The sequence below is a fragment of the Pleuronectes platessa genome, chromosome 6 (genome assembly GCF_947347685.1).
Source record: "Pleuronectes platessa chromosome 6, fPlePla1.1, whole genome shotgun sequence".
NCBI classification, from domain to species: Eukaryota; Metazoa; Chordata; class Actinopteri; order Pleuronectiformes; family Pleuronectidae; genus Pleuronectes; species Pleuronectes platessa.
In genome coordinates this window covers 28,818,076-28,839,778 of record NC_070631.1, presented here as the reverse complement: position 1 = coordinate 28,839,778, position 21,703 = coordinate 28,818,076, and the positions used below count along the sequence as shown (strand labels likewise).

Below are 21,703 nucleotides of genomic sequence, written 5' to 3'. Positions count from 1 at the left end.
AGAACCACACGTATTCCCATCCATATCCTGCCTTTCATAGGCATATGTTTTACTGTGCTGTTGCCAAATTAAAGAACATTAACAGAGAGAAGTCGTCTGAGCCATGTTTTAGCAGACACACCTGGAGCGGAGCTGGAAATCAGAACCGGCTAAAAATAATAAGTTCCTCATATACAGTCCTTACATCAATCCTCAGCAACACACTGGGTGTTCTCCGATAAGTTCTCACCAGGGGCTGCAAAGTTAGTGATGGTTCCATGCTGATTTATTTCCATACGAATTGTTGGGGGGGAACTGATTATTGGAGAGGCGTGGACTAGTGGCAGAAAAATTGGACTATGGGCAGAAAATCAGACTGGATGGTCTCTGGTTCGACTCCACGGAGTGACAACCAAAAATCGTATTACCGTACTGCTTACTCTGCAGCGCGGATTTCCTCATGCTGGGTGTACAGGTCCTCTATGGATGGTAGCGCCGTCCTGGTGATGTACTGGGCAGACTTCACCACCCTCTGTAGAGCCTTACGGTTCAGGGCGGTGCAGTTGCCATACCAGGCGATGATGCAGCCAGTCAGGATGCTCTGTATTGTGCAGCTGTAGAAGTTGCAGAGAATCCTGGAATCCATGTGGAGCTTCCGCAGCCTGCGGAGGAAGAAGAGCCGCTGCCTGGCCGTCTTCCTGATGGAGTCTGTGTGATGAGTCCAGGTCAGGTCATCAGTGATGTGGACCCCGAGGGACTTGAAGCTGCTGACTCACTCCACCGTGGTCTCGTTGATGGAGAGGGGAGCGTGTTCCACTCCTTGTCTCTTCCTGTAGTCCACGATCAGCTCCTTCGTTTTGCTGACGTTGAGATGGAGGTTGTTGTCCTGGCACCAAGATGTCAGGGCTCTCACCTCCTCTCTGTATGCCTTCTCATCGTAGCCGATGATCAGGCCTATGACAGTGGTGTCATCAGCAAACTTGACGATGGTGTTGGAGCTGTGGGTGGCCACGCAGTCATGCGTGAGCAGGGAGAAAAGGAGAGGACTGAGCATGCAGCCCTGGGGGGCACCGGTGTTGAGAGTCAGGTTGGAGGATGTGGTGCTGCCGATCCGCATCCCCTGTGGTCTGCCCGTCAGGAAGTTCAGTATCCACTCACGGAGGGCGATGTTGAGCCCAAGGTCTCTGAGCTTGGTGACGAGCTTCAGGGGCACGATGGTGTTGAATGCTGAACTGTAGTCGATGAACAGCATTCTCACATATGTGTCCCTCTGGTCCAGGTGGTAGAGGGCAGTGTGGAGGGTGAGGGAGATGGCATCTGCAGTCGACCTATTTGACCTGTAGGCGAACTGAAGAGGGTCCAGAGAGTCAGGGAGGGAGGAGGTGATGAATGGTTGGACCAGCCACTCAAAGCACTTCATGATGATGGAAGTGAGTGCTACTGGGCGGTAGTCGTTCAGGCAGAGGATTTTTGTTTTTTTGGGAACAGGGACAATGATGGTCTTATTTTTCAGTGTAGTCTTGTTTTCAATCAGCAACTTTTCACGTATGCTACAGACAAGTCGCGGATTGCGTTTGCCATGAGTCTCCTCTCGGAGAAAGCCGCGGCTTGGGCTGTAGCTTTGTCTCTTAGCAACTCACCGGTTTGTTCCTCATTTTCCTCGTTTTCTGAGGAGTTTTTGAAAGTGTTTGACCATCCGCTGCGCAGTAAGGAGGCCAGTAGCCGGCACCTGTCACTTCGGCAGGGAGAAAACTCCATTGCCAAACACTCCGTCGACTTCCGTGTTCTGTCACTCGAGAGCGGGTGGGACGAGCGAGTGCTTCAGGGGGTGTTTCTCCGGAGTCTCAGAGATGAGCTGAGAGACGAGTTAGCCTCTAGAGATGAGACCTCCTCATTAGATGAACTAATCTCTCTATCAATCCGGTTAGATTCTCGTTTATACGAGCGGCGCAGGGAGAGATCCTGGCGGGCCAGTCACACCCCTCCCGGGACTCTGACACGGAGTCCCCTTCAGCGGGGGCTTGCTCCCTCTTCACTACCTCCGTCATGCCCCGACGTTGTTCCTCCTCGGGTGGCAACGTCTCCTCGCGGCGCCGAGGAGCCCATGCAGCTGGGGAGGATGAAACTTACTCCGCGGGAGCGTCAACGTCGTCGGCTTCAAGGACTGTGTGGTTACTGCGGGCAGGAGGGACATCTTCTGGTGCACTGCTCGTGGATGCCAAAAGGTTTTTTTGATTCCTTCTCCGGCTTCCCCAGTAGTTTTAGGGTTGCCTTGGTTAAAACTTCATAATCCTCAGATTGACTGGTTGTCTGTTTCTATTTTTAATTGGAGTTTATTTTGTCACTCACATTGTTTACATTCTGCCATTCTGTCCACATTGTCTACCTCACCTTCTCTTCCCAAACCTGTGGACGTTAGCTCCGTGCCCTCAGTGTATCATCACCTCAAGGAGGTTTTCAGTAAGGACCGGGCGCTGTCTCTTCCACCCTACAGACCATACGACTGCGGGATTGATCTGCTCCCTGACGCTCCTTACCCTTCGAGCAAACTTTACAACTTATCTAAACCTGAGCGAGAGGCCATGGAGTCATATATCACAGACTCTTTAGCCACAGGACTTATTCGTCCTTCGTCTTCGCCACTGGGGGCAGGATTTTTTTTTGTGGAGAAAAAGGACAAGTCCCTTCGCCCATGTATTGACTTCAGGGGTCTAAATAACATTACAGTTAGGAACAAGTACCCCCTCCCTCTTACATAATTGGATCTCCGGAATGCTTACCATTTGGTGAGAATTAGGGAGGGGGACGAGTGGAAGACGGGGTTTAACACTCCCCTTGGACATTTTGAATATTTAGTTATGCCGTTTGGTCTCACGAATGCCCCTGCGGTGTTCCAAACTCTGATTAATGATGTGTTAAGGGACATGTTAAATTGTTTTGTGTTCGTCTACCTTGATGATATTTTGATTTTTTCCCGAAATCTCCAGGAGCACATTCAGCACGTTAAGTTAGTTTTAAAGAGACTCCTGGAAAATAGACTATGTTAAAGCTGAGAAATGCGAGTTTCATGTTTCGTCTGTTAGTTTTTTGGGTTTTGTGGTGGAGAAGGGCCAGATCAAGACCGACCCTGCCAAGATTAAGGCAGTGGCCGAATGGCCTACTCCTACATCAAGGAAGCAACTCCAGCGGTTTCTCGGGTTTGCAAATTTTTATTGCAGATTTATCCGGGACTATAGTCGGGTTGCCACACCTCTTACCAAATTGACGCCAGTTAAGGTGCCTTTTGTGTGGTCACCGGCAGCTGAGTGTGCTTTTGCAAGACTGAAATGTTTGTTTTCATCTGCTCCAGTGTTGATTCATCCTGACCCCTCATTACAGTTCATTGTGGAGCAGAATGCCTCGGACTCTGGGGTGGAGGCCGTGCTCTCGCAACGCTCCTCGTCGGACCATAAACAACATCCCCGTGCCTTTTTCTCCCGCGGAGAGAAACTATGACGTGGGGAACCGGGAGCTGCTGGCGGTCGTTCTGGCACTACAGGAGTGGAGGCACTGGCTCGAGGGATCCACTCATCCGTTCATTGTCTGGTCAGATCATAAGAACCTTTCCTACCTCCGTTCTGCCCGCAGGCTCTATTTTCGCCAGGCTCGGTGGGCGTTGTTCCTGGGGCGTTTTCAGTTCACTCTGACCTACAGACCGGGATCTAAGAACATCAAGCCGGACGCGCTGTCACGTCAGTTTCCCCCCCCTACGGAGGACACGTCGGGAGGCACCATTTTGCCATTCTCCTGTGTGGTCGGTGCAGCGGGCTGGGAGATCGAGGGTGTGGTCCAGGGGGCCCTGAGGGACCAACCGGCTCCGCAAGGCTGTCCTGCAGGCAAGCTTTTTGTTCCCACTGCAGTTAGATCTCCAGTTCTGCAGTGGGGACACTCCTCCCGGATTGCTTGTCATCCTGGTTCCCGGCGGACCCTGGCCCTCATTCAGCAACGGTTCTGGTGGCCTTCCATGGCGGTCGATACCAGAGAGTTCGTCGCTGCCTGTTCTGTCTGCAACCGAAGCAAGGCATCTCATCAAGCTCCTGTTGGATTACTGCGTCCCTTACCCATTCCTCACCGCCCTTGGTCGCATGTGGCGGTGGACTTCATCACTGGTCTTCCTCCTTCTGAAGGCTACACTGTCATACTTACCGTGGTTGACCGTTTCTCCAAGGCAGCTCACTTCATCCCACTTCCCAAGCTGCCTACCGCCCTGGAGACCGCCAACCTGCTGGTCACGCACGTTTTCCGCCTTCACGGCATTCCTGTGGACATCGTATCGGACAGGGGCCCGCAGTTCTCCGCTAGAACGTGGAAAGCGTTCTGCCAGGCGTTGGGGGCAACGGCCAGCCTATCCTCCTGCTACCATCCAAAGACCAACGGCCAGACAGAACGGCCAAACCAAGATCTAGGGGCGGCTCTGCGATGTGTCACTGCGAGACATCCGGCGTCCTGGGCCACACACCTTCCCTGGATTGAATACGCTCACAACTCCCTGGTCTGCTCCGCCACAGGTATGTCTCCCTTCTTGGCTTCTAATGGGTTCCAACCTCCGCTTTTCCCTTCCCAGGAGACTGACGTGGCAGTGGCATCCGTTCGGGAGCACCTTCTTCGGGTTCGTCGGGTTTGGCGCGAGGCTCGGGCAGCTCTCGTTCGGACAGCTGCTCGCAACCAGCGAGTGGCTGACCGCCACCGCACCCCGGCCCCGAACTACCAGCCGGGACAGAGGGTCTGGCTGTCATCCCGGGATCTGCCGCTTCTCACTGAGTCACGGAAGCTGACCCCTCGATTTATTGGTCCATTTGAGATCGAGCGGATCATAAATCCTGTTTCGGTAAGGCTTAATCTTCCCGTGTCTCTCAGGATTCATCCGACGTTCCACGTTTCTCTCCTCAAGCCAGTGACCTACAGTCCCCTAAGTCCTCCTGCCGAGCTTCCTCCACCCACCCTGAACATTGACGACCACCCTGCATACACGGTTAACAGAGTGTTGGACGTTCGTCGGCGAGGTCAGGGATTTCAATACCTAGTGGATTGGGAAGGATATGGGCCTGAGGAACGACAATGGGTGTCCCGTTCACTTATCCTGGATCCCTCTCTTCTCCATGACTTTTATACCCGTTTCCCGGATAGACCGGGTCGGCCGCCAGGTGGCGTCCCTTGAGGGGGGGGGGGGGGGGTACTGTGAGGATTGTGTGTACTGTTGTGGTTTTGTTGTTGTTCTCCTCCTTCCTGTGCAGGTTGGTTGTGGCAGGGGGCGTGGCTGGCTCTGGATGCTACAGACGAGACACACCTGCAATCAATCTCTACTCATCATCCACCCCATAAAGGCCTGGTCTTTCCACCACTTCAGTGCCGGATTATTCACTACTCTACAGTATCATGTGCGCTGCAGAAGCTCTCTCCTTTACTGCCTATGGATACCCCCTAACCTGTGTTTCCCTCCTACGCAGAATCTCCTGGTGACTCTCTGCTCAGCATCACTTCTTGGTTGCGTCCCGGATCACCCAGCCAGCCAGCACCCGGCCGCTCCAACCTCCACCTGCCTTCACATTAATAAACTCTGTTTTTCCTCCAACTATTTACCCGTCTGTGTCTGCTTCGGGGTCCGAACCAGTGACAGGTTGAAGATGTCTGAACACATCTGCCAGCTGATCTGCACACACCTTGAGAGCTCGGCCGGGATGCCATCAGGTCCAGGTGCCTTTCGCATGTTGATCCGGTTGAGAGATTTCCACACGTCTGCCCTAGATATGACGGGGGGGGGGGGGGGGGGGGGGCAGCGGTCCTCCTGGGCCTCTTTGATCTCCGCAGCCGGAGAGTTACTCTCAAAGCGTGCATATAAAGTGTTCAGATCCTCTGGGAGAGATGCAGACACTACATCAGCACTACTGGTTTTAGCTTTGTAGTCTGTGATGGTTCTCAGTCCGGCCCACATGTTCCTAGTATTGGAGCCCTTGTAATGGGACTCCACTTTGTCCCTATAGAGTCTCTTAGCACTGCTAATGGCACTCCGGAGCGCGTACCTGGATTTCTTGTATTCCTCCAGATCCCCTGAGATGTAGGCAGCAGTCCGTGCTTTGAGTTTAGCATTGAAGTCACCATTAATCCAGGGCTTCTGGTTTGGAAATGTTTGCACAGTAATCCTGGGTATGAAGTCATCGATGCATTTGCTGATGTAGCAGATGACCGCGTGCGTGTACGTGTTGATGTCATCATCCTGGAACACGCACCACTCCGTTGTGTGTTCCAGGATGAAGAGCCGAGTCTGACTGATCGGTCCACCGCCGAATGGTCCGAGTCACCGGTCTGTCACGCTTGAGTTTCTGCCTATAGGAAGCCAGCAGCAGGACTGAAACGTGATCTGATTTGCCGAATGGGGGGGGGGGCCTTATACGCACCCTGGAAGGGAGTGTAAACATGGTCGAGCGTGTTCGCGCCGCGCGTCGGGCAGCTGATGTGCTGGAAGTATCTCAGCAGGACTTTCCTCATCTTTGCGTTGTTAAAATCCCCAGCCACGATAAACGCAGCCTCGGGCCATGATGTCTCCGTCCTGTCGATCATCGCATGCAGGTCGTCCAGTGCCTGGTTGGTGTCGGCGTGTGGCGAAACGTACACCGCTGTTATAATGACCGATGTAAACTCCCTCGGGATGTAATAAGGTCGGCATCTGATCATGAGGTGCTCCAGGTCCGGAGTACAGCCTGAAGAAATAATCCTCACATCAGAGCACCACAGATTATTCACCATGAAGCAGACACCCCCTCCCTTGCTCTTACCTGAGTTTGTTGTCCAGTCCTGGCGGTGAATGGAGACCCCCACGGGAACAATGGCGGAGTCCGGTATCGATGGGTCGAGCCAAGTCTCCGTGAAAACCAACACGTTACAAAATTTGATGTCCCGTTGAAAAGCCATCCTGCTACGAAGTTCGTCCAGCTTGTTGTCCAGGGACTGGACATTAGCCAGAAGAATGCTTGGTAGAGGAGGCCGGTTTTTACGTTTCCTCAGCCGGACCAGGACCCCTGCCCGCGACCCTCGTTTCCTTCGTCGTCGCCTCCGAGTTCAATGTACGGCAGATAAACAGCGCCATGGATAGTCTCCTTTGTTTGTTGTCGGTGGCGGTGAAAAAGTGTTTTTTACCGTCAAACCGATGGACAGAAGTTGTTCTCTATCATATATGATGATAGGGCTCGCTTTACCGGAGTGCATGATACAAAATACAGTAGAATAAATAACGACAAGATAGAAAAAAAGAGCAAAGCTGTGGGAGAGCGTGAGACACAGCAGCCTTGCTCGGCGCCATCCTCTAATCAACTGACTAGACAGTTGATTAGACTCGACAAAGTCTAATCAACAAAGACCTTGTCGAGGAGCATGAAGAGTCAACTCCTGTCCGGCCCAGCATTACCCCGTCGCCGTCCCCCGACTCCGCGACCAGCGCCCCGAGGCCACGTAAAATCATCCACTTCCTCCTTCCAGAATCCGCTCCACACCTGCGCATGAAAACCCCGCGAAGCAGCACGAAGTAAGAGGCATATGTCTGGGCAGAGTCTAGTCTTAATACTTAAGGCCGATTTGTAGGCTGAGTTTTCGCAGACGCAAGACACGCAACACGGCCCTTTCGTGCTTGCGTGCCCCCTCTTGCGGCTTGCGTGCGTCCGCCAAATTTTCTAACTAAACGACAAAGCGACGCGAGACTCACGCAGCCCGCAAGGCTTGTGATCGGTCTGCTTACTACATCCCGTCCGGAGTCTAGTTTCCAGTTTCATGCCCCATAATACCGGCAGAAATCACGGAAGATTTGAAAGAACGAATATGGACCAAATAGAAGAGCACTTGGCAGAAGAGATCCGAAAGTATGACCACTTGTATAACCCGTCACTGACTGGCGGATTTGTCCGCCAGAAAAAGGCTATGAGGAGCCGCAGTGGCGATGTAAATATACAGTCGATGAAGAAGAAGACGTCTCTTCTTTGTGTGTTCAACAAAACACGCTACTGCGCCTAGTGTTCTGGTGGGGAATTAACACGCGCAACCCTTGGGGAACCATAAACCAAAACGAGTCCGTCGATGCAGCTGCGTGGCCAGCCGCGTTTGCAGTCGCAGTACTATAATTCGGCCTTTAGCGTGTCTTATTTCAGTGTATGCTTGTGTAAAGACCGCCATGTCTAATTTGAGACCGCCATGTCTATTTTATTTTGAAGAGCGCGTTGTAACGAGCCGGCGTTTCCTGTTTGTTTTGTTACCGTCAGGCCGATTTAACGGAGATTTGCATCCATTAAAAGATACATCTCGCGGAGCTGGTTTGCCTGCTTCACCGTAACATCGTCTCTGGCGGTGTTTTGAGATCTCCTCAGATCACTATAACTGCATGTGTGCCTTTTTCTTTCTCATTTTATTCTCCCACATCCGCCTACACACACGTTCTTGCCCCCCCCCCCCCTTTGTGTCTCAAGGCCTCTGTATGCTTCTCCGAGTCCGTTGCGGAAGGACGGACGGACGGAGCGGACGGACACTTTTTGATTTATAGTTCTACGAACCTTTTTGTTCCGAAAACAATTCACCGCCAGAACAGTAGTTGGCGCAATGGAAGTCGAGCTTAGAGAAGCCTACCTCATGATGTATATAGAAGAAGTCCACGCTGGTTTATTTACGCCCCCCCCGGCTCCTCACACACAGTGAACGATGACAACAGAAAAAGGCTGTTTATGACGCGACCGTTTTGCTGAAATAAAGTGACACCCAGCGGATCAAAATGCTTATGTTATCGTGTCTTAGCGCAGCGGTTCCCCGGTCTTGTTTCCAAACTGCGTTGCTAATTCAACAGCTGTAACAGCTTGAAGCTACACGGAGGCAGCTAGCTTCCCCCCCCCCATCTTCCACACACAGTCAGCACGGACACCCGATACTAGCTACTACCAAGGCTTTGCTTCTAACCTGACGGTGTTTGAGAAACAGTGTCATGAGAGCCGTGGGATTAAAGTCAGCGGGTTTTTGCGCTGTTCCCACCGCAGTTAGCATGGTGGCTAGCCCGCCATCCCCGTTATCAAAGTTCGTTATAACCGTATGTGACCGTACACACATGCCGTAAGTGCTCTAACCAGCCACCGTCAGCCGGACAACGCCGCTGGCTTAACACACTTGTCACATTAATCTTAGAGTCGTAGTTGTGATTTAGGTTTATTGTGATTTAGGGAATGAAACAGGAAGTTAGAGGTCCGGAAATGAAGTTGGGCGGAAGTGATGTTTTTAGTGGACCAATCACAGCCAAGTGCTATCCGTGGGCTGTCCGCCATTTCGACGTGTAGTTAGAAAAATGAGAGCTGCACGAAAAGCTCTGCGAGGAGCCGCAGAGAGGCACGGAGAGGGCGTTCCACGTTGGAGAGGGCGGTCCTATCTGTCCGTGTCCGTCAAAACGGAGAAGCATACATTTGCCTTCATATGTGGTAAGTCGGCCATTTTGGTCCTAAGCATTGTGGTCCATCGGCCATAGTCGATTATACATCACTTGGCCCGTCAGCCATTTTGGCTCCAGCATTCATAAGGCAAGTCAGCCATTTTGAGTCTACATCTGGTGGGTTACACTTATAACTTTGTGAATCCTTAGTGACCCCCTGCTTCGTCTCTCACCCACCCACACACGCACGCACACACACAGACTTATCAGAAGTATTGCAGTGTGATAACTGTGATCAATGTTGTTGCGGCTACCCTGGATATAGTGGAGTTTTGTTAACCAAATAATCATGTTGAATAACCTTAATGTTATTTTACCTTTTTAAATAAATTCTTTTTGTAATTAAAGTTTCTGTATCTTGTGATTATTTGTGCATGTTGTGTGAATACAGTTGGATTATGATGGCCTGTGCTCAAACTTAAAACCCTTCATTGTTCATTATATAGTCCTTAATATTAACTATTGGGATTATTAATTTGACTTTGCCAAACTGTGACTGTTCTTATAGATTTATTGTTGGTCCCTGATACCAGGGTGGTGCCCCGTATAAATACAGATAGTATTATTCTTAAATTGATAATCTTATTGTTTTTCATTTTTAGTTTATACCTGAATTGATAATTGTCTGTTTTTCCAATTGATAATTTATTATTCATTAATTGACAATTCTACTGTTTTCACTAATTATTTCATTTTTCTTAATTGATAACTTAGCATTCTCAAATTGATAGTTTTATTATTCTTAGTGGTTAAACTCAATTGTTTTTTCATTAATAATTGTATTATTCTTAAGCGATCATTTTTTATTAATAATTTAATTATTTCTAAATAAATATTTATTATCATTTTAATTATCATATTTCATGATTATTAATAATTAGCCAACGTCAAATCTATCTATTGCAGTGAATTTCAACCTTTTTTGAGCCGCGGCACGTTTTTTACATTTACAAAATCCTGGGGCACACCACCAACCAAAATGACACTATGGACTAACACAGTACATATAATACATATAGTTAGTAACATAATTTCTAAATGTATTAAAAAGCACTATTTTAAATTATTTCAGCCCTTTCTTACTCTTACCTTTTAATGAGCACAAATTGAATCAGATTTATGAAACAATCTTTGATTTAACTAAACTTTATTTAACGGAGACATATTATACCCATTTTATCACATTTGATATGGTTCCTTGGGGTCTTATTGAAATGTCTGTAACATATTTTGGTCAAAATACCACAAGGATCATTTAAAACAGGAACTTTTAACCCTGTCTAGAAACAGATTGACCTGTTTTGAGTGCCAATAGTTACTCCCGCCGTTTACCCGCGTTTCATTGAATTTCTTCACTTTGACATTCAGAGCACTGGGCAGAAATCACATCGCGTCACCACCCACCGTGGGCCTTCACGATGCTTTGTTTTAATTAAACAGTCGGATTCCCCTGGTCCGCACCAGTTCTAAGTCAGCTGCTAGGCGCCAGCCGAGGCGCACCGCTGGAAGGAGCCCCCCGCGTGAACGGAGGGTTCCCCCAGCGGGCGCCGTAGCTGAGGTGATCCGCGAGAAGGGCCAGACACGCGTCCAGAGTCGCTGCCGGCGACCGCCGTACCCCGTCGCTGCCGCCGACCGCCGTACCCGGTCCCCTCCAACGGCCCGCCTTCCGCACCGGCGACGGACACCGCCCCACGGTCCAAGAGAAGAAAGCACCCCACACCACTGACGCCGTGAGGCACAGCGGAATAGGACCTCCCCCCCAAAAAAAACGTTGAGGCGTGCCGCACGCCGAGTCTCCGGCGGCGTGGAGAGGAGGGCGACTGCTCCCCCAGCCGCGGCACCTGCCCAGCGGTTTAACCACAAATACCAATGATATTGGTGAAAGTCAAGTTTATTACCGATGTGCAGATGTCGGTAAACGAGGCAAATATCTGCCGCTACCGATGTTCGGCCGATACTTCGGTGCAACACTAGATATTAGATAATTTCCCACGGCACACCTGACGATCTCTCACGGCACACTGGTTGAAAATCACTGATCTATTGCACAACAATAGGAATCTTTTTTTTTTTCAGTGTAACTTAATTTACAGAAGGCACCTCATACACGTAGAGGTTTGTTATTTCATTTTTTTAGATGTTGATTGTTTGGAAGAGCATTTTGGCTGTGTAGAACAATGACATTTTTTGACTCAGTATACTACAGAGGGTGGAGACTTTTTTTAAAGCTCACATGCTATTTCTTATTCAAGGAATAGACTCACCTGTGGTTACTGAGACTAGCCATGTCCCGGACTGTCTGTGCTGTCTCTGATGCAAAGTCCAGAGCTCCAGCCACCGGTTTGGTCACAGTTCCGACCAGACCTTTACCAAGACCTGAGAAGAATCCACTGACTCCACCCTCCGTCTTCACCCCCTCCACTGTGGAAGTGATGATGCTCGTCATGCCCCCAATGATACCTGGGAATGTGATAATTTATTTAAAAGGACATGCAAAGTTTGTGGGTAACAGAAAGACTAGGATGACTGAGTTGTCCAGCTTCTCTTGTTGAAAATAACAAGTCTGAGATTATACAGTGCTGGGATGCAACAACAAAAGCTGAACACTGTAAACTGAACAGCTTTGGAGCTTTAATGACACAACTGAGATTTTTACAAATGCAAATCAGGAAAGTTTCACTCAATAGTGCAGAGCTACAACTTTTTCTAAAAGGTTCTAACTCACTTTTTAGAAAATCACTTGTATAAATACATTAGGGTTAATATAATTATATAACGATAAATTGTAGCTTGAATATATTTGCCTTAAATAAGTAAGTTAGCTTTAATGAGTGTAATCAGTGATACCATTTTTAGGGTACACCTGATGATACATTGTTAACATTGCATGTTTGTCAAGCTCATCCAAGATAATCTTTTTGAATGGAGAGACTTGCACAACTGTATAGATTTCTAAGAAGTCTTTCTGCTGACACCAAAACACTGTGCTTCACATAAAGCATAATAGCTGTGTCATCGCGTCACAAAGTCACGAACATTTCTCCTCCCAAATTACTGAAAAATCTCCACCACATTCACATGTCCATTTAACTTTCCAAATATTCTATTAAAAACATTACAATAAGTGCATTCAACTGTCATGGTACAAATTCAGAGCTTCAAGAATCATTTAAATACATTAACTTAACACAATAAAGAATAAAATGGTCCTCAGTCACCTACTCATCATATATAAATGTAAAGTACAATTTAAAAACTGCTAGGACAGCTTCTTCAAAAGTGAAAAGGTCATATGTGAGGACTTACTCTGAAAAAAAAAAAATCACACTCGGACGCAATTACGTCCATTCCTGAAGATACCACATAAGTCATCAACGTTGTCACGTTAGAGGGCTCATCCAATCACAGCATCATGAATGAAGCTTCTGTCTACCGCAAACAAGAAACTCCTGGCAGTTGTTCAGAGCGGGTCAATGAATGACTCTGTTTTCTGTGTAAAAACTTGCTGAAGTACACACCACACCGTTTCCCTGGAGGAGAGGATGGCTGCGGGCCCAGTATGAAGGAATCGAAGCGGAAAGGACGGGCACACAATCCCAAAATTGCAGGAAGTGCTAAGCTACTGATAGAAGCCATTGCTACCTGCTAAGTAACTCACAGCTCTGAATAGCATGTAAACAACTGTGGGATAAGGGAGAAAGTTGTTGAAAGAAAAAGAGAGCAATGAGTGCTTGAGCAGAACGTGTATGTTTAAATATGCAGGAACTACTTAAACTTAAGAGATTGTTCTTAAGTTTTTTCTTAAAAGTGACATTTTGTGTTTTATAAGAAACTGTATGTCGTCTTTACACACACGTACAGCTCTTGTAGCAGCATTGAAAAGTTCAGCCCGGAGTCGAGAAAGAAGGAAGAGGGTAAGATTAGCTTCATTAGATAATTTTTACTGTTACATTTGTAGGTGTATCGTATTATTTAACTGTGCTGATTGTGTTCACAGCTGATTGAAGTGGGGCAGATGACATGGATCCAGCCTGCCACAGCCAGGTGGATGGCTAGGCTGGATGGTCAGCCTTAGACTAGAAACTACAATGAAGTACCTCACAGGCTGTAAACGGCCATTAACTGCCAGAAATAAGGGAAGTTTGCAGCCGTTTACAGGGGTGAAAATCAGTTTTTTCATGCAGTCTATATGATTTGACAGTGTTTTCAAACTCACTGCTAAGGAGGTTAAAAAGAACTAATTTACTAAAAAAAAAATTACGATTCTTTGCCCACTATATATGACTCCTGTAATCAGAGTAAAATAGTTTCCACATTGTACCATGAGCCAGTCCATGGATCCCTGCTACAAGGTGCTCTCCACTGGTCGCTCCGTGGTATCTGATGTACTCTCGCTCACTTTGGTGTCGGTTGTCCATAGTCTTCCCCAACCCATCTGATAAAGTCCCTGCAAACTGATGGAAAACAAAGGGAGGTTAAGGGAGGCTTCTTCTATCATTACAATTTTCATATGTTTTTTACAATCTCTTACAAGTATATTAGTATGTATATATTCAAGAGGTAAACACATAACAGTGACAAATGTACAATAAAACAATGACACAGCCAATTAATAAATCCAACCAAAGAAGAACGCTGTAAAATATGGGGATAAATTACAAAACACAAAAGAGTCTCTCACAAACTGCTTAGCAGCGATGTACCTTGGCAGCTGAGTTGGACACACCGTGGGTCACATTGCGTATAAGGCCACCAACATTGCCATACTTGATGAGCTCCGACATGCCCTCGGTCACGTCATTGAGAAGGCCCATCGGATTTCCTAGGAAGTCCACGGAGCCCAGGATTTGAGCTGCCTGGCTGATCAGCTCCTTCAGACGTGAAACAACACACAATAATTATCAGATGGTCTACTGACAAAGTAAACTGCAATGCATTGTCTAGTGGTTATACCACTATGCACACATAATAATAATAATAAGTATGGGGAATTATAATATGTGTGCAATGCATTGCAGTAAACTGCAATGTATTGCCTAATGGTATATATGGTGGAATCTCATTTCGCAAAATTAGGGAGATTTATTGAAATGCTCTCTCCAGTGGCATTGTCAGCCTCCCCAGCATGAACTGTGTACCCACCACGTATGAATTAGTTTCATATTACAATGATGGTCTTCATGGCCTTTTAAACAATCTGGCTCCTTGAAAAAAAAAAAGGTATGTGTCCTTCTCCCGCTCTTCCCGATGGTTTCCACCTTCACTAAGCCAACTCAAAACGAATGGCTGCCGCTTGGAAGTCACAAGAGCCCTGTTCTCCTTGGTAAACAACATACTGCAACCACTGTACTCTCTTGAACCTCACATGTACTCCACCTCTTACTGTCACTCCTTAAGGTCCTTTTTAATACAAAAGTTGACAAAATTCACCAGCCCCTCTCTCTTGTTCACTTTCAAGTTTCAATCTTCCCTTTGCTGTTGAAATTTCTGACCTCATTCAGAAATCGAAGCCATCAAAGTGTCAGTTAGACCCTCTTCCGACTGCCCTAGTAAAAGCCTGCCTACCCTCTCTAGCCTCCCTAATAACTGTTAGCCATACAATCCTCCCTCAACTCTAGTCTGGTTCCCTCATCTTCAAATCAGCTGCAATAACTCCTATACTTAAAAAAGCTGGTTCAGACCCTAACAATTTAAATAACTTTTGTCTTATTTCTAACGTACCCTTTCTCTCCAAAGTCCTGAAAAAAAACACGTTTCATCTCAAGTCCATGACCATTTATCTGACAATAACCTCTATGACCAATTCCAGTCTGGTTTCCACTCCCTCCATATTACAGAGACACACCTGGTAAAAATCACTAATAACCTCCTCATGGCAGCTGACTCCGGACTGTTAACCATCCTCATCCTCCTTGATCTGACTCCAGCCTTTGACACCTTCTCTCACTATATACTCACTGACTAGCCTCCATAGCCATCACCAACACACCCCTGGATTGGTTCAAATCTTACCTCTCTGGCCGCACCCAGTTCATCCATCTAAAATCTTTCAAATCACAGCCATTTCCAGTCACTACTGGTGTTTCACAGGGTTCTGTCCTGGGGCCCCTTCTGTTTAGCATCTACTTACTTCTTCTTGACAATATCTTCCGTAAATTTAACATTAATTTCCATTGCTATACGGCTGACACCCAGCTCTACCTTTCAACCAAACCCACTTCCATCCTCCCACTTACTTCCCTAACTGACTGCCTACAGGAAATCAAATCCTGGTTCTCATCCAATCACACCCAACACCACCGCCATTGTCGTCCACACCCTGGTTACATCCTGCATTGATTACTCTAATTCCCTTATTTCTGGTCTCCCTCATAAACCATACCTTTCTGAACTCCTGCATGTCGAAACACCCTCAGTCGCTTTGCCCACACCTCTGGAACTCCCTCCCACCAGACATTCGCAACACTAACTCTCTCGATTTTTAAATCACATGTAAAAACCTGTAAGCAGAGGAACTACAATATTTCCTAGTTCCTAGCTAAGGCACTGAAACAAGGCACTGAAATCTGTGTTGTGTTTTGGCTCGGTTGATAACTGCCATATAGAAACCGTAACCTAAGTACCAGGTTTCTGTACCCGACCCTAAATTTTCATGAACAAGGAAGTGAGAGGAGGACTAACACACAGTGAGAAATTAGTCAAGAGAAAAGGCTCGGAACAGTTTTTAATTAAGAGTAGACAGACTTTGTTTTCATTCTTCCAGTTCTAAAACAGCATGTCTCATATGCACAGAGTCCAGCGCACAAACAATAAAAAAGACAGTATGTGGTATATCTGCTTGAGGAGAACTCATGAATGACAGAGAATAATTCTGAAGTAGCTCTAGAACAGGGGTCACTAACAGGCGGACCGCGGTCCGAGTCCGGACCCAGGAGCTGTCCCGTACGGACCCGGACCTACAGCCAAAACAGAAGGTTATGATTTAAAACCTGACGGGGCGCTTCTATTTGTAAGCGGGGCAGCATTTGTAGTCTTTACAGTAGTGGCTTTGCGGATGAGGAAACGCACAGACCAATTGCATGCGAGTTAAGCCATCCCACATGATACTACTCAGCCAATCAAGTCTGTGCATTCCAGGCGGTTAACATTGCGACTCTACAGTGCAAACAGATAGGAGTTAGAGGCAAGTTACACACAGTAGAAAGAAAAAGAAAGATAGCGATACAGGTGGGGCTGCAACTAATAACTATTCTGATAGTCGATTAGTCATCGATTATTGAAACGATTAATTGACTAATCGGATTATGAATGACACAATTCTCAATTGCTCTTATTTAGCAAACAGCTATTAAATCTTGCTTGAGGTTGTTCGAGGCATGCGATGACTGAAAATAAAGACTATAAAGATCGAAACTTCATTCAAAAGGGTTAGGGTTAGGGTTAAATTCAAGTTTCTCCTGTGAACCAAGAACAGGCCAATCTAGTATCAATTTTTCCTGTTAACAAAAAGGACAGGGAAAGTATCAGCAATAAAAAATTCAACAAACAAAACTACAGTCTTCTTCGGACTACATAATGGTTATTAAAAAATAAGTTTGTCAGGCAAAAGCAAACAATACGCTTTTAAACTCGTAAAAAAAAGTTTAAACCATATTTTTGTAATGGATTCTAGAATCCTGTGCACAGGTATACGTTTATATAGCAAGCTAGCTAACAGGTTATCTTACCGAGGCGAGTCTGCATCGTTTACGTTACGATGTCAAACGTGCCTCCTCCTCAAATGCATGTGTCCTGCTTCCATGGAGAGCAGGTCCGCCGTACAGATATTGCACAGTTTTTTTTTCAGGCTATGTTAAGGGTGAAATTCTCCTGAACTATTGACTTCCTGGTACGCGATGCTGTTGCAACGGACCTTGCCATTGGTCCATGTTTTGCTGTTCTACATATGCGCGCCTTTCAGAGATCGGAAGGTAGCGAGATGGCTCACTCCTCAGCTACTTCCATCAGCACCTCCGGTAATGAGAGAACATTAAACATATCTGCAATCATACATACATGTTCAGTTCTATGTTACGTGACAATAAATATTGTCAAAAAGTTTTTGAATCGTACTGAATTCATTTGGTTTGAAAGTCAGGTATTTAGTATATTCACATGTTGATACAACTACTAGGCTACTTAAAAATATATCAAACTAAATAGTTAGACATTATGATCTTCCGGACCTTTGCTTCAAGAATTTTTCTCTAGCTGGACCTCTTTTAATTGTAGTTGAATAACCCTGCTCTAGAGCATTACCACAGGCTAAGGGAACAGCCCATTCTAAACCCACTGCACCAGTCCTGTTAAATTAAGAACATAATTTAAAATTCCCCTCCTCAACTTCTAAGTGCTTAATGATATGGCACCAGCCTAACTTAAGAGCTCATAGTAACATCTCAACCCACTTGAGCACTGCGCTCCCAGAATTCAAGCCAGAGCCTTCAGAACTAGGATCTTGGCGTTTTGCGGCAAAATCTTGGCTTGTGATCGTGGATTGTGGTGGCAGTTGATTGTTGAGTATTATAACAACTACATTGCTTAGTATGTAGGCAAAGTGTGATTTTTGAATATTGGCTAAACAAATCAAATTTGACTCATGTATTGATTGAAGTGTGAGTCCCTCTTACCTCTCTGAAGTGCTTGAGGATGTCATTGATGATGATCTCCTGGGTCTCGTAGGGGTGCACTCTAGTGAACGGGTACATGTTGATGACAGCGTCTTCAAAACGCACCAGTGGGAAGCCCAGAGAACCTTTCAGTGCCTTTTGTAGGAAAAACAACATCAATGTGACAAACAAATGAGAAAACATGTTAAAGTGTCTTTGAATTTATGTTTTTGAATCTTTATTTTCTGTAAAGGTAATACTTGAGATTTTGAGTTGCAGCTGCTTTACATATAAACAACGGGCAGTTCTAAAAGAGTATGTCTCATATGTTATGAGAGAGTGGCTAAAGCAGCAAAACGAAACAACACTAAATGGTTTTGTTAATGGTTTTGTATTTATATAGCGCTTTTCTAGTCTTGATGACCACTCAAAGCGCTTTACAGAACAGTTTTACATTCACACACACATTCATACAGTGCATCTATTCGCAGCACTTTGTTATTCTATTGGGGGCCATTCAAGGTTCAGCATCTTGCCCAAGGACACTTTGGCATGCAGATGGGTCAGCCTGGGGATCGTACTGCCGACCTTCAGGTTGGAGGACGACCACTCTACCCCCTCAGCCACAGCCGCCCTAAACCATTCCCTTCAGCATAGATTTAAAATCCTGACAGGATAAACTACAGCTCTCTCACTGAACAAGACTAATGGTGGTGGGTTTAGTAAGCTATGTTGAAATTACTAGAAAATTGGTTTAATTGAGACTGTTTAGTGAAAATGAGTTAACAAAAAGAAGAATAAGGTCAGCTACATTTTTTATTTTCAAAAATTAAGCACTTTATTTCATTAAGATGCAATTAAAAAAAAACTTGCTGTTTTGTATTTTATTTTTTACTTGACATGACACATTATACTAATTTATAATGCCTCCAGTTTAATGTGAAAACTGAAAATAAATATTGCTAAACTTTTACAAATAGCATTGATCTAATCAATCCCAACAAGTGATCCCATGCATATCAAATATCAGCCTAGGTTTTAACTTTTTGTTGTTGTAAATTCTTTTGACATTTACCACATCAATGACGAGTAAATTGCTGTTCTCAAGTGGTTATACGTTTCTTCTCTCAACAGTTTAATGATGATTTTTGACAGGTTTATTGGTAATAATCACATGAATATCTGTATTACAAAAGATCTATTAGGTTTAACTATAAAAATTAGTGTGGTTTCATAAATATAGAGCATTATGAGCATTTTATGTTACCTTGAGATCAGGAGGCAACTTGTGAGATGTGAAGACACTCAGTTTGACCTGAGGGAGACTGATCTTCAGGTTCTCAAAGTAGTAACGTTTGGGTGCTCCTGCATCCTCATTGGGCTTCTCATGGAGGTCATACAACTTCTCCAGCTCTGCATTTATTGCAAATTATGATAAAAGTTTATACATTCATGCAGCGATTTTTGGTTTGCATATTGACAGCATCATACAGTTATAAACAGTACCATTCAATAATGACCTACCAGCCTCTGTCTGTCCATATCCAAAGAAGGTGAGCAGCTTAAGGAGGAGTTTCTCCTCAATGATGACAGTGAAGCGTCGGGCTGTTACCATGAGATGCTGTAAACACATTAGGGTAACATCTTTAATCACATTATCCTAGTACCACCTGCATGCGTCTGGTTTGTGATTGTGCAAAATAAACCATTAGACAAAAAAAAGATATGTCACTACTAATTGTCTGAGGTGCAGAGTAATTTGGTACATTGATTCAGCGTGTGACTCTCCCTACCTTGAATAGATCAGTGAGCATGAGGTTGCTGGAAACCTTGACGGAGTTTACTTGCAGGGCTGGGCCACTGTCGCTATCGCTGCTGTCCCCGGAACCGGAAGTGACACACAACATCACAGGCTGAGTGGTACCCAACAGCTGGTTGTCAACCTGATATCAAAGGATGACAGACTTTTCTGTAAAGCACTTTGAGTGGTCATCAAAACTAGTACAGCGCTATATAAATATAGACCATTTACCATTCAGCCACATTCTGCAAATTAAGTCATGAAGAAACTATGTTTTTCTGATCTATTTTTTAATATATGTGAAGAAAGTTGAACTACTTTAAGGAGTTTTTAACTGGTTTTATGTGAACTCAAATATATCACTGTTCTAATAGCTGCCGTGAGCTCACCTGGATGTTCTGAATGCTGACCTCCAACACCTCGCTGACAGCAGTGTGAGTGAAGTGTACATCGATACCAGACAGTGTCGTAAACACAAGCTCTTCCGGAACCTTGTTTACCAGAGACACACCCACACCTTCATCCATGTTCACCAACACCTAGAAATGAATACAAAAGAGAATTTTTGTGGAACCGAACAGAGTCAATTTCAGTAAACCAATGAGCCTAAGCCCCTGGTATTAGACACAAACATGAAAGAAATTACTGAATTTTTTGAATTTGAAGACCACAGGCAGTGATTGGAATATAGGACCTGACTGTGATGAACATTGGAGAGATATGTTTTCCACACATCTTTCCACATTTTGAGGCAAAGACATCAGATGTGCTAAACTGCATTATTTTTGCTCATTAAAACCTACAACGCTTTAATAGTGCATGTGTATGTGTGATAGAATTATAAACAGAAAAATTATAAGCTGACTTCCTGTTTAATAATCTGGTGAAATCAAACGCTTCTCTGTCAATGATGTATACCAGATGGGTAAATTTTGCTTGCACTTGCGATTTTTCGAAAATGGCAAGAAAGTTTGGCCTCTTTGGAAAAGACGAAAAACTTAAGAATTGAGAAATAAGAATTTATTGGCCATACCATTTATGAGACAGTTGAGAAACGTTAATTTAATTGTTACAATGCCATTTTTCAGGAGTGTTATTTTAGTGCCTGAGTAGGGGGTGGAATTTTCAACCGATCTGCCAAGATGGGGTTTTGCTGTTGGCAAAGAAAAATAGGCTTGAATGATAATGACAACGAAAACAGTAGGCTTCAAGTAGCAGTGCTTCTTGGGCCCCTAATGAAGAACCAAGATGGATTAATGTAAATTAAAAATAGGAAACAATTAGGGATTCATCAATTCATTCATGAATCCACAAATCTCTTCAAAATGACAGTTACCTCAAGCTCCTGCTCAGGCTCTTTCTTCTTCATATCCTCTTTGCTCCCCACCTGTTCGGTGCTGGGTGAGCTGCGGATCATTCTCCTCTGGTTGAAGTCACTAATCTACAAACAGGCAAGTCAAACAAATGTCTGAGAGTAGAAAAAATCAGGTTCATAATTACTGCAAATGAAAAGTAGATATTTTATCATCGGACCCATTTCCAAATGTTATCAAAGCACCAAATATCTTTCATATTCAAGAACCTCTATTATTTGATATACAGTGTATGGTCACAAGAATTTTGTAGCAAAGCAAAACCAAAAATAGAACGTGTAATCAAATTGTGTATTGTACTGAAGTAGGGTAAATATGAACTAAACAGCAATTATTAATCCCTTTACTGCATTGTATTTTACTAAAATGTAATCCTTCACATAAGGACGACTAGTTTTGCTCACTGCTATGT

At 45.3% G+C, this 21,703-nt stretch overlaps 1 protein-coding gene across 2 annotated transcripts in view; it reads right to left on the bottom strand.

The window, feature by feature from the left end:
* vps13d (vacuolar protein sorting 13 homolog D) overlaps positions 1–21,703 on the bottom strand; it is a 154,792-nt gene that overhangs the window by 12,964 nt on the left and 120,125 nt on the right. For both annotated transcript variants that reach the window (XM_053424767.1, XM_053424768.1), the window contains exons 58-66: positions 21,255–21,359; positions 20,308–20,457; positions 19,911–20,060; positions 19,642–19,738; positions 19,385–19,530; positions 18,139–18,273; positions 14,173–14,340; positions 13,791–13,923; positions 11,734–11,929 (exon numbers count right to left, since the gene is read on the bottom strand). In XM_053424767.1, the coding sequence (XP_053280742.1) occupies positions 11,734–11,929; positions 13,791–13,923; positions 14,173–14,340; positions 18,139–18,273; positions 19,385–19,530; positions 19,642–19,738; positions 19,911–20,060; positions 20,308–20,457; positions 21,255–21,359 (1,280 nt within the window). The remainder of the gene's footprint in view (positions 1–11,733; positions 11,930–13,790; positions 13,924–14,172; positions 14,341–18,138; positions 18,274–19,384; positions 19,531–19,641; positions 19,739–19,910; positions 20,061–20,307; positions 20,458–21,254; positions 21,360–21,703) is intronic.